This window comes from Priapulus caudatus, unplaced genomic scaffold (genome assembly GCF_000485595.1).
Source record: "Priapulus caudatus unplaced genomic scaffold, Priapulus_caudatus-5.0.1 Scaffold17, whole genome shotgun sequence".
Lineage (NCBI taxonomy): Eukaryota > Metazoa > Priapulida > Priapulimorpha > Priapulimorphida > Priapulidae > Priapulus > Priapulus caudatus.
The window spans coordinates 1272013-1285061 of NW_014577078.1; the positions used below are offsets into that span (position 1 = coordinate 1272013).

At 46.3% G+C, this 13049-nt stretch overlaps 1 protein-coding gene across 1 annotated transcript in view; it reads left to right on the plus strand.

Annotated features, from left to right (window-relative positions):
- LOC106810619 (BTB/POZ domain-containing protein KCTD7-like) overlaps nt 1-2589 on the plus strand; it is a 3600-nt gene extending 1011 nt beyond the window's left edge. The window contains exon 3 of the mRNA XM_014814045.1: nt 1225-2589. Within this exon, the coding sequence (XP_014669531.1) occupies nt 1225-1555 (331 nt within the window). The 3' untranslated portion in view covers nt 1556-2589. The remainder of the gene's footprint in view (nt 1-1224) is intronic.
- Nucleotides 2590-13049: the final 10460 nt, after the last annotated feature.

Here is a 13049-nt window from a genome sequence, read left to right on the forward strand (position 1 = left end):
ATACAATTAATTATATCAGGAGTTAATATAGACAAATTTGTCTTTATTAACTCCTGATATCTATAGTCCTATGTATAAAACTCAACAGCAATTCATAATATTCCCTTTAAGCTGCCCCGAAATCAGACATTGCCATATAAACCAAGCAGAACCAAGGACGGTGAACTAATGTTAAGTCAATAGTCAATAGTTAAAGTCAATAGATAACAAGTTAACCCTGACGGCTGTATACACACGGCGATGACGCAGACAAACGCCTAAATTGCTTACAAGCATTTGCCTGTAGGTGCATCGTTACACATCATGTGTAGTGCTGACTTGTATTGTTTGATGCGCCGGTAACACAACTTTGCTTATTAAAAAGATCAGGTTATGCAGTGAGCTACATGCCTAGAGCATTTTACACATTTGTTGATTTCATGGCATGCGGTCGATGACATCGGCTACTCAAAGTGCGACGAACCTCGAAACGCGTGAGAAAATGTTTCGCGACTTAACCCGGCGCGCACGACGCGTAGAGGAAGGAAATAAAACGAACAATTACTTCCGCATCAATGCTTGATTCTGGCAAGCAATTAGCTCGAGTGTCTTCGGGAGTAATACGCCTACGCCCTGTGTATAGAGGTAACAGTCATATAAGAAATATATCAAGAGGTGATTATACATACCATTGACGTCTCACATATACCGGGTTATTCTCAAATATCATGAATCACGTAACGCAGTCACCACAGCAACATGCCTGCTCGTATATCCGCGCATGCACAGCGTGTGATACGTCCAAGGGGTTTCGTGTAGCAAAATCCGACCGAATCTGATAGGTGAGGAAAGCGCCGGTGTATTATATAGTGAGGGAACAATTTATGTGCTCGTCTCACGCGTCCGGGTGCACGTACCGGTGTACGTCCGGGTTTATCGTACCGTTTTGATGACCGTACCTTACCGTACCGGACCGTACCGATTAATTTGCCGAATATTTCCAATAGAATGAGGTGTACATTTTCATTGGATGTGACTGAGCTAATGTTCTTTGTTGTTCTTACATACGCGCGCGCGCGTGTGTGTGTGTGTGCGTGCGTGCGTGCGTGCGTGTGCGTGCGGGCGTGCGCGGCCTATGCGTGCGTGCGCTGCGTGCGTGTGTGCGTGCTAGTGGTTGATTTTGCCTAGTCATGCCATGTTATTGATTCCTGATGTAATTTCAATCTTTCTTTTTACGCGGAACAGGGACGGCGCGTATTTTCAGTACATTCTCAATTGGTTACGGGACGATGAACTGCCACCGGTAGGTGTCGCTGACGCGGTTCTCAAGGAAGCGCGATTTTACGGTTTGCAAGCGTTGGTGACAGGACTACAAAGCTATCCGCTCATGTATGCTGGAGTCGACGGTCTGCACAGTACCCTGTACGGCCAGATGCGACAGAGTCAAGCACGAGGATCTACAATGCAAAACTACGTGCTGATGCTGTCAGCAGCGTTGCTGGCCATATTGTTCTGTTTTGTCGGCTACGCAGTTTCTCAGGTCAAAGTTCACCTCAGCTCACTTTCAACACCGTGAACTGAGCAACAGCTGCCATATGTCAAAACATCAGTGTTTCCTCGGTGGTTAACCTCGTCATGTTTTGACAGTTCTATTTAGTATATCCTATACTTTACAACGAAGGAACTTGTGGGACATTGACTGTGGGACATTGACCGGATCTGGCCTGGAGGTCAGCATTTTCCCGCGCTACTGCCAGCAGTAGCTATAAACCTAGCCCGACCAGGCTCTCCGACTGTTACACGCCACGTCGTACGCCAACGTAGTGTTCGTACGCAACGAAGCGAGAAGGGAACTTGTGGTTGTCTCGCACAGTCCTACAGCAATTAAGGTCCGAAAGAAATAAACATATAAACAAAAGATTACATTTCGACGAATAACCTCCCATTGCTTTCTCGGTGAGAAATTATGCGAATTGTGTAGCAACCTGAACATAATTCTAACAGAGCGACTGCGCATGCGCGGGTCCGGATAATTTTTCGACGGTTTTGTGCCTGGTGTATTAAGTTTTTATATATTTATTGTATAAAATGTGGTAGGGTTTGGGTTAGAGTCAGAGCCAGGGTTAGGATAAGGCTTATGTCAGGACTAGAGTTATCGTTACATCAGTTGTGATTTATACCATAACCATTAGTGTTGCTGTTTATTGCGGTTCAAAGCTACAATTATTAATCATTAATCATATCAGGAGTGAATAATAATAATATTCACTCCTGATCATATGTATAAAGCTATTTCCGAGTTACCGGAGCCGACGTCACACAAGCCACAACCGGAAGATAAAATGCGTACGTGTGCGCACTAAAGGGCCCCGCACACGGTGCATGAGGTTCGCGCCGGTAGGTTAATGCCCCAATGAAGAGGATTTTCCTCGTCATTGGTACGTTGTTTTCACAGACGAGCTCCGTTTCTAACATGGCTCTGATAAAATCGGCATAATTAAACCAAGGATTCGGCTAGATAAGTATGCTAATGATATAACAATTGTTCTTCGTGACATCGACAGTTTATCATTATAATCCTTCATAATATATACGGATTTTTTTATATACAAAAAACGCAATTGTTCCTCATCAATGCTCTTAGTCGCCAATTTGCATATATTTAATTGGTATAAAAAGCTGATTTCTTCGATGTCGGTACTCAATAGCCGCGTTCACACGGAGCGAAGGAACTCGGGTCGAAGACGACCCGTGACGAAAACGACACGGAGCGTTGTTGAAGAGAGCGTTCACACGACGCTATGCGAGCTGTGAGCTGAGAAAAAAAATACAATGCGTCCAAGCGAACAATTTCGTACCGAGAAAACGTCCGTGTGAACGCTCGTCCTGGGACGCATTTGACACGGGTCGTTTTCGACCCGAGTTCCTTCGCTCCGTGTGAACGCGGCTAATAAGAGTGGAGTTAGTTTAATTAAAAGGCATTGCGTCACTACCGGAAGATGTGACAGACGTGCAAGCAGTTCGACTCCCAGAGAACCAGGCTACTGCCCAATGAGAGAATGTCCTATCACCACATCGGACAACGCGACCTCGTCAGTACCTCTACGAATAACTATTGCTGTCACTAATAAATCGGTGTGATAGTTGTTCGGTAACGGTAAGTAAATCGGTTGACCTAGTATAAACAGGCACACCGCAACAACACGAGGAAGGCAAGCGAGTTGACTAGGAGTCAACGGCAGGAGGGTTCGGACTGTGAGATGGCGCCGACATGCAGCTATCCTGCCTGGCTGTTCCCTTGGTGTCATCAGGACATGGAGCTTGTACAATAAAGCGTAAGCTGTTTCTGAGCAAACTATTGGGCATGCAGATCGCATTATTGGTGCTGCGCATGGCAAAGTATGTGGTTACGAGTCAAAGACCAGTGAGGAAAAGAACAGAATTTCGACAAATATCTTGGAATATATGATTTGTAAATAACTTATGCGTTTCAGTGCTGAGCTACCACTTTCACGACTTAAATGTATTAATATTGAAATGGCCATGCAATGTACTTTCCATTAATGTGCGAAGAACAGCTGGCCGGTAAACATATTTGACCCTTAGAGAGTACGTTACTAGAGCCCATATACCTGCGTGCCTACAGATTCAAGCTAGGCTAGCAAGATTTAAACTCCTTAAATATTATTATTTGTGTAATATGCAGTCCGTACCTTGAATTCTGTAGATCATCAACACCAAGAGCGCATGAACACTAATGTAATTTGTAATGTAATGCAAATTGTAATGCAGATGTGTTTTCACAGCTGAGCAAGTGTGGGCTGGCAACCGCGAATCCGTAGCCAATTTTTCTGCTATCATAGTTGGTATTTTACAGAGTACACTACACTATGGCTGAAGGGGTCGTTGTCGTATCAGGTACTAGTACTACAGATATGTACCCGAGGTACGTATATGTATACACAAGTGTACCAGACCTGTATCTTCTCAGCATATATGTACCCTGTGCTTACATAAACGTATATATTGCCCATGAGATGGAGATCGAATGAAGACGGTCATGGAGGAGGAAGTAGAGGCAGGAGGAGGAGGGGAGAAGTCAAATTGGAGAATCGTAAGAAAGGTCATGGAGAAAGTAGGGGGCAGGAGGAGGCAGGAGGAGGAGGAGAAGGAGGAGGAGGAGGAGGAGGAGGGAGACGTGTTAGGAAGTAGGGCGAGGTTTTATTAGTCGGACGGAGAGAGGATATAGGAGGAGAAGAGGGGAGAGGGTGAGCTATCTCGGATTTTCTCAGTAGCGTGTGGTGAGGAGGACGGGCCCTAGCGGAATAATATTATAATTTTTAAACCCAAAAAACAGTAATGAAAATAAGGTGAAGGAGGTATGGAGGCTCAGGAAAGAGAGGCTTGACACCGAAAGATATTAAACGGAAAGGCTATTGAGGGTATGAGGCCGTGAGGGTCACAGGAAAGGGAAAGGTAGGAGGGGAGACGTGAAGAGAATTTGGGTGGAGTAGGGGCGCAGTACGGAGGAGTGGAGAGTTAATCTGGGTTCTCGCTCCTCCATCCTCCCAAACAATGTACCCCCTAAACGCCGCTAAACCTGGCATATGACCCGTCTCCATTATCGCCATTCTCCATCACAAAATTTCTCTCGCTCCTTCTCTCACTGCAGCCCACTTCCGTGCACAACCGCCTCCTCACCTCACTTCAGTTCGCTTCGCAATGTGCCATCATGGCGACCTTTACCTTCTATCCCTCCTCCTCCTCCTCAAGACATATCCTCCTGCCTCCAGTCCCCAAGGTATGGGAAAGAAAATGCGAGAGGCCGGCTAAGGAGGAGGCTGGATAAATGGTAAGGAGCATAAAGACCAGGATAAAGGAGGAGTGTCCAGAATACATGGACCGAGTAAAAAATTTCCTAAGACGGACGAAGGGTAATGGAGTATGCGAATGAAGGTCCAATGGAGAAAAGTAGGGGCAACGGGGCTAAAATCTCTATACCTCGGACAGAGAACGGTCATCCACGCGACAGGATGTAGGAGGAGAACCTGTAAGCGTACGAGGTACGAAATTACTGGGCTATGTGAAGAGGAGGAGGCGGCAAACGGATTAGAGGAGGATGTATGGAGGCATCTGATGAATAAGAATGAAAGCTATGGAGGAGTAAAAGAGCAGCATAAGAAGCAGTCAAATTTAAAGCTCTACATACCTAATAACCTAAAAAATTGGATAAGCTTTCAAAAGTTAGGAAATTTTTTTACCGTCGATCTTTTCATTTTCAAGCTTTATCGGATAACTCCTTTCTGCCATATGGACGGTACATGCTGAACTGTCAGAGAGGCGCGTTGGCTTGCAGCGAGGGCGTAGCATGTGTAAGGGAGAGGAGCGCGAGCGCTAGGGAGAACGTCACAAGAAGAAGAAAAAGGAGGGGAGAAGGTGAGTGGAGTAGGTGGAGGAAGAGGAAGGAGGGGCGTGATAGTATGCACAGCGTGAGATACAAGAGCTGTATTACTGGGATGAGTATAAAAAGATAATTCGGAATGATAATGAAAAATCAGAGAGTACATTGGAGGACGGAGTTCTAGGCGCGGAAATGAGCGAGAGAAGAGGGACGAATGTAAATGAAGAGTTGATTTTTAGGCAGGAAGTAGAGGACGACGGTTTTAAAAATGAGTGAGACAAATAAGGAGGGAGTAAAAAAGAGGGGAGGAGGTGTCACGAGAAGGAGCTATGTGTTGGATGAGATTCTGAAATGAAGACGGTCATGAAGAGGAGTAGAGGAGAGGGTGTAATTTTAATGGGAAAAGTTTGTCTTTTTAATTCCGCGAAAAAATTTTAAAATCAACGTGCGGAGGGAACTTAGGAGGAGGTGGGTGGTGAAGTTTTAAGGGAAGGAGGCAGAGGTTTTTTAGAGTTATTGGTGCAGGCAGGAGGAGAGGAGGCGGAGAAGGTGATTGGAGGCAGGGTAAAAAGAGGGTAAGATGAGAGGGAAACTTGGAAGAAGAACAGAAGTAGGAGTAGGGAGGAGAAAAGTGCCTTGAATGAAGGATGGGTATTTTTCGAGGGAGTGACAAGGGGTAATTGAGCGTATGGAGAAAACACGAGAGAGGTGGCGAAAGAAATGTGTGTAGTTAGTCCTCGGCGAGAATCGCAATGAATGTCATCTGGAGGAAGATAGTCAGTCTGGTAGCAAAGGGAAGGAAATAGTAGCCCACGCCAGGTAAGGAGGAGAGCCGAGGAGGGAGAAGGATGATGGAGAAATTTAGTTTCGACAAGGGAAAAAAGAAGAATAGGAGGAGGGAAGGAATGGCAAGTGGGTTGTGGGCAAAATAAAAGAGAAGAATTGAGGCGGAGTAAGGTGAGGAGATCGAATGAAGACGGTCATCTGGGAAAGATGGGAAAGGAATTGTTTGCACGGAGGAGTTGGAAGGTCCAAGGAAGTATGTAGGAATATAAAGGAAGTGCCTCTAAAGATGAGGAGAAAACAGAAGAAAAGCGAAGTTGAAATAGTCGAATGTCATAAGTCTAAGTCAAATACGTTTAAAGTCTGTCAATAGAGAGGCAAAGGTACACGCGCAAGGTAAGCAAAAACAATTCGTTGAAGCAGTTATACGCGTAAAAAAAATGGTCGAAACTAGGAGGCTGGGGCAAAAAGGAGGGAAGGGCAAAGGACCGGAGAGCGAGGAGAGAAGGAGGGGAGACGGTGTTGGAGTAGGGGAGAAGAGAGGAGTAGGTTGGATTCGCCTCTCCTTCTCCTGTCGACCCTAACCCCTGCATCCATGGACCGTCTCCAATTGCGAAGAAAAAGCGAGTCCCCGGGGCAATCGTGGCCAGCCTTCAGAGACCGAGCCGCGTCGCCACGACAGCCGACCCGACTGCCTTTACTTGAACTATATTATAATACAGAACATAATAACAATATATCAAACATAGATATATGAATAAAGTTTTATATAATATATATATCAATAGTTATATATATATATAATATATATATATATATATCAATAGTTGTATAAATATATCATGCAATAGATGCGTGTTGCCTGTAGCGCAGGGTGGCGGACTATGGTTCTTGCTGCCAGTGCTCTGGGAGGTGTCTTCACACCGACGAGGCCACATCGCACGGAGCCATCTACAGGATTAGCGCCCGATCCAACGCAATTCTACCCATCGATCAAAGCCGCAGTCAGCGAGCCTGGAGTAAATCAGTTACAACATGGACGCCATTAAAATGCAGGAAGCCATTAGCGACGACTGCTGCGTTGTATTGCTATTATAATGACGTCCCAGTAGATATTTCGCTATAACACGATGAACACAGTCTTGCACGGTGTTCGCTTCGCCGTTTAAACATTAAAGTGTAAGACGATTGCTGAATTATTCACGTGGACATCAATTAAAGACCGGATAGAGAGACCCCGGTTCTTTATTATTTTATAATAAGAAAATTCGCAACGCAATTACGACACGAAGCAATGCTTCCTGCACGCGGTCGCGTTGCGAGGATTAAACTGCTGGGAAAAATTCATCGCTTGTTTGTGTAGAATTTCACCTTCGCATAATCGGCGTCTACCGTAGCACTTTGCTTTCGAGTTAGGTCAATCACGCTATGGAACACCTAAATACGACACTGTACGCCCTCCTACATGGCGTGCCTTAATGAAGAACTCTTTCGGATTAACTTTCCCACAAGCAAATCTTCTTATGTACATCTATTTCTAAATAAAGCAAAGCTTACCATAATAATCTGGAATTAAGCTTTGACGTACCACAAATTTTATTAGAGAGAGAGAGGGGGAGAGGGAGGGAGGAAGGACGAGAGATAAGATAGATAGAGTAGAGAGGGAGAGGGGGAGGAGGGAGGGGAAGAAGAGAGAGAATAGATAGAGTAGAGAGGGAGAGAGGGAGAGAGGGAGGGAGGAACAAGAAAGAGGGAGAGAGGAGAGAAAGAGAGAGATAGAGAGTGAGAGAGAGGGGGGTAGGGAAGCGAGAGAGAGAGGAAAGAGGGAGAGAGGCGGGAGAGAGAGAGAGAGAGAGGAAAGAGAGAGGGAGAGACAGACAGAGAGAGAGAGAGAGAGAGAGAGAGAGACAGAGAGAGAGAGAGAGAGGAGAGAGAGAGAGAGAGAGAAGAGAGAGAGAGAGAGAGAGAAGAGAGAGAGAGAGAGAAGAAGAAGGAGAGAAAGGAGAGGAAAGAGCGAGAGGCGAGAGAGAGAGAGAGAGAGAGAGATGAGAGAGAGAAGAGAGAGGAGAGCGAGAGAAGACGAGAGAGAGAGAGAGAGAGAGAGAGACAGAGAAGGAGAGAGAGAGAAGAGAGACAGAGAAGAGAGAGAGAGAGAGAGGAGAGAGAGAGAGAGAGAAAGAGAGAGAGGAGAGAGAGAGAGAGAGAGAGAGAGAGAGGGAGCGAGAATAAGTGGATGAAGCAGGTTCCCAGGATTGCTCCACGTTCTTTTGCAGACGACTTTTTATAACTGGCTGTCCAAAAGTGTTTAAAAATTATCTAAATTTAATACGATATATGTTAATTGTTTTTAAATATATATACGAATTAAATTTAGATACGTGTTTGATGAGCAACGACGTAAACTTTTGACAAGGACGTATAGATTTCCCAAATGCACAGAATTGCGTGAGAGAGAGGGAAGGGAGGAGCGATACATAGAGAGAAGGAAAGAGGACGTGAGGGAGGAGCCGAGAACGATGAGAGGTAAAAGAGGTGGGAGAAGAGAAGACAGTGGCACCTTAGCTAGCAAAAGCCAGCAACACTTCGCAATTTGTTGCTCGGTACAGGCTTTTCTGGTCGGGTGCAAATTTTTGGGGCCGTCGAGGGGTCACACCAAGCACAACGTTCACACCACAAGTTGCCAACCACGAGGTCAATTTTCCGTGGTGAGAATCAAACTTTGAATTCTCGGGAAAGTCCGTGGTCACCACTAATTTCCGTGGTGAGTGGTCCGTTGCCGGCCTCTCCCCGCACACTTGGCCATTTTTGTGCGACGACAAAATGCCTGTACGAGCAACGAAAGATGGAGAAGTGTGCTGGCCCGCTTAAGGGGAAGAGAAAAGATAGAGAGAGAGAGAGAGATGAGAGAGAGATGAGAAAGCGCCGTCACGAAAGAGAGACGCGTGTAAAGGAGAGAGAGGGAGAGAGAGAAGGTGTATAAGAGAAGGAGGAGGGAGGAAAGGAAAATGAGAAGGAGAAGGATGAGAGGAGAGAGGAGGATAAGAGAGGAGGAGGAGGAGGAGGCAGGAGAGAGAGGTGAGGAGCAGGAGGAGAGGAGGAGGAGGCAGGGAGAGGAGGAAGAGAGGAAGATAAAGAGGCGGATGAGAAAGCAGGAGGAGAGGGCTGACAAGAGAAAAGCAAGCAGAGAACAGACGAGGCAGATATTCTATTATAAGCATGAGCGTGACAACAAAATCAACAGCATTACATATGAACGAGTAGTTTTAGTTTAAATAACCCGCTTCTTAGTGAACTCTAGTAGCAGTTAGTATATTCTATGTATTTCTAGCAGTTATTCTAGTAGGGGCAGTTAAAGTTGGCAATAATCAAGTCGACTAAGATTCTGTCTATTTGGCTATACAGATCTATACAACCACTTATCCGCTTATATATCCGCTTTGAGAATAAACTTGTCCAGTAGGTTGGCAGCAGCTGAAGTGCGGTGACCGAGGAAAGCAGACGAACTCTCTCGACTTAGTCGAAGCAGATCGAAGGTCTGAATCTCTGTAATATACGGCGCTAGACAGTGTATGTGTGTGTTGTGTGGGTGTGTGTGTGTGTGTGTGTGTGGTGTGGTTTGTGTGTGTGTGTGTGTGTGTGTGTGTGGTGTGTGTGTATGTCGTGTGTGTGTTGTTGTGTGTGTTGTGTGATGTTGTGTGTGGTTGTGGTGTGTTGGTGTTTTTGTGGTAGTGTGTGTGTGTGTGTGTGTGTGTGTGTGTCGTGTGTGTGTGTGTCGTGGTGTGTGTGTGGGTGTGTGGTGTTGTGTGGGAGCGTGTGTGTGTGTGTGTGTGTGTTGTGTGTGTGTGTGTGTGTGTGTGTGTGTGTGTGTGTGGTGTGTGTGTGTTGCGCGGCGTGCGCGTGCTGTGCGCGCGTGCGTACGGCGTGCGTGTGTGTGTGTGTTGTGCGCGCGCGTGTATGTCTGTGTGTGTTAGCAAAAAATATAGGATGTGCGCCTTCGGGCGCCTTCCGCCTATGGCAACAACGGTAAACGCACCCACTACAGACCGCCGTTGCTATGGCGACGAATAACAATGGTTAATACGTTAGAAGTAAAATTAATGCCTCGTGAGCAACGACTGGCATGATAGCTTGGTACTAGTAGGGGAGCGTTACTGTACGTCGCAGTATAAATAATATAGATATCTATATTATTTCTATGTGTAGCGTCCATAGATAGGACGGTCCATAGATAGGTAGTCCATAACTAGGAGGAAACGAGGAAAGAAAGGGACGAATAAATGAGGAAAATAAATGAGGAACGTTCAAAGGTAGAATATACGGGAAAATTTTCCATCGTAAACCCTCATGACCCAATAAAGATTAGTCTTTAAAGGCTGAAGGTACTATATCGAAGACAGAAAGAGAATTTTAATATTGGATGACAGAAACGAATTAAACTAACCAACCTTCAAGGAATCCTTTGAAGATGGCGCATGTCGATAGCAATGGACACGCTCAGATGATGTTTAATTCAACAAAGCGTGAGCGGGGATAGGCGTATACGGCTTTATACTCTCTTGCTTGTTACAATTAAGGTGACGGAGATTAGACTTCGTGGTGACCTGCTGGAGTGATTTTCGACTCCTATATAGACGTCATTACATGAAGTGAGTAATAGAATGACCATAAATTCGTGATATATCTACGATATGTATACCATGATAAATTCGTGATGACAATAGACCTCGAAAAAAAATCAGATATAGATATTCGGATCATCACGAATTATTATTTATACCTATCGTATATCACTAATTGTCTCTCTCCGTCTACCTAATGGACGAGTAGTCCAAGAACTTTGATAACTTTCGTGATGAACAAATAAACAGATCGAACCAAAAGAAAATCAATATCAGATATCGGATCATCACGAATTTTACCATGTATCTATCGTGATATCACAATTGTCTCTCTCCGTCTAACTATTGGACGATAATAGTCAATTGAACTTGATACTAATCTTTATTTAGGTTATATCTGCTGTGTGCAAAGTTTCTAAATCGGGGCGTGCTCGGATTTGTAAAAACCAGGGGGGGGGGGTCTAACCGAACCCAACTTGCGAGCACGCGAAATGGGGGCCCCCACAATTTTTTGGAAATTATGCGCCCTCAGTATGCGTTTTCTTCTCTGGCGCGAGCAAGGGGGGAGGTCCGACCCTGGACCCCCTGACACGCGCCTGAAAATTATTTACTCTCGTGCGTAGCGTAGATCAAATTGCGCGGAGGCGATGACGTCCCCGCACGCGGCGCCCGCGTTTTCTGGGCGTGAGCGCTCGTTTTGTCGCGAATAGCGCAACTAGTTTATAAGGAATAGAGTGTACTGCCTGCGCGTAGCGTATCATAGAAAAGAGAGGGCGCGAGAGCCTGCTGGCAATGTAAGGCATCACCTTTCCCCCGGGCCTACACAGACGCTGTCATTACAATTTATATCTCGCCAGATAACTTCACACAGGCCAATATTCGTCGAAATAAATGCACTACTCTAGTGCACTCCTGACCGGCTGAGCACACGTTTTGTCATGTCAAGACTTACGATTTTTTACGATACTGCTTTGATGCGGCGCAGCGTGAGTGTAAACAAGTGATCGAGGTGGTACGTTATTCATTGATTTGATGGTTATCCTTGCCTTAAAATGGAAAGACAGATGTTGCTAAACTTTTTCTTGCCACACGTGCCACAGCTTGTCGCCCGTCTACTAAATAATCTCAACACAGCGCTTTAGAAAGAAGTCGGGGAAACACTCCTGGACTAGTAAATCAGTAATTAGTCACTTTAAAGTAGCACAACACTACTGTAACGAAGTACATCTATCTACTACTCTAAAACTGTCAAGTTTCACAGTTATAGACGAGTACATGTGACCGTACATGTGATCGCACCGGGACGTACATGTCATTTGCGGGTGATATACTCTTCTGTCTCGGCGGTGAAGCGTGCACATTTAGGTTTGTGTTTCTGCTTGACTGTTTCATATCTGGAAGCCACGCCATCACACGGGGTGAATACGTGGGCCATCGAATATGCTATTGTCCACGTAAACCGCATCATTAACATTCTATAGATTCTGCCGATCGCTTCGTTAACATTCTATTGTTCGCCGGGGGTCGGACGCTTTTCGTTAAATTCTCTCATGCGTTCATCAGACCTTCGTTAAATCATTAGTACGTTCCTTCGAACCCTTGTAACATTCTAAAGTTCCTCGACCTTCGTTAACATTCTGAATACAGGTCATACTAACCTTGCTATTGTTTTTTATACTGTCATCTTTTCGTCGTCGTCGTCGTCGTCGTCGTCGTCGTCGTCTCGTCGTCGTGTCGTGCAGCAGACGAACGAGACACCAGTGACGGTCGCCGCCGCGCGGTTCGATGGCGCGATCGGATTGTCTCGGCGCCACGTCTTCCGACTCCTGCAGCGGCGACGACGAGGCACCGGCCGAGACATCGCTGCCTCGCGGGTCTCGCGCACAGGCCCCGTGGACCGCCGCGCACTAGCTCCCGATAGCTGAACCCGCGCCAGTTGCGAACATTATCCGTCAGAACGACGTCACGCGAACGAGTCCCCGTCGTCGCCGTCAGTACTTTCAGTACAACAACCTCGCCGCCACCAAGCGCCCGATCGAGACCGCCGGCGCCGAGGCGAAGTGCCGTCAAGACCCCCCGGCATGCTGTTCGGAGATTTCGATGGCACGGCGGCACGCGTGCGCGCACCGTCAGCGGAACGCCCTTGAGTACGTCGCGTCTCGCTGCTCCCCGCAGGACGTCCTCGAGGACTGCTCTCAGGGAAAATCGACGCCTCGCCTTCGACCTCCTCGAGTGGTACCGGCAAACGAACGCGACTAACACGAACA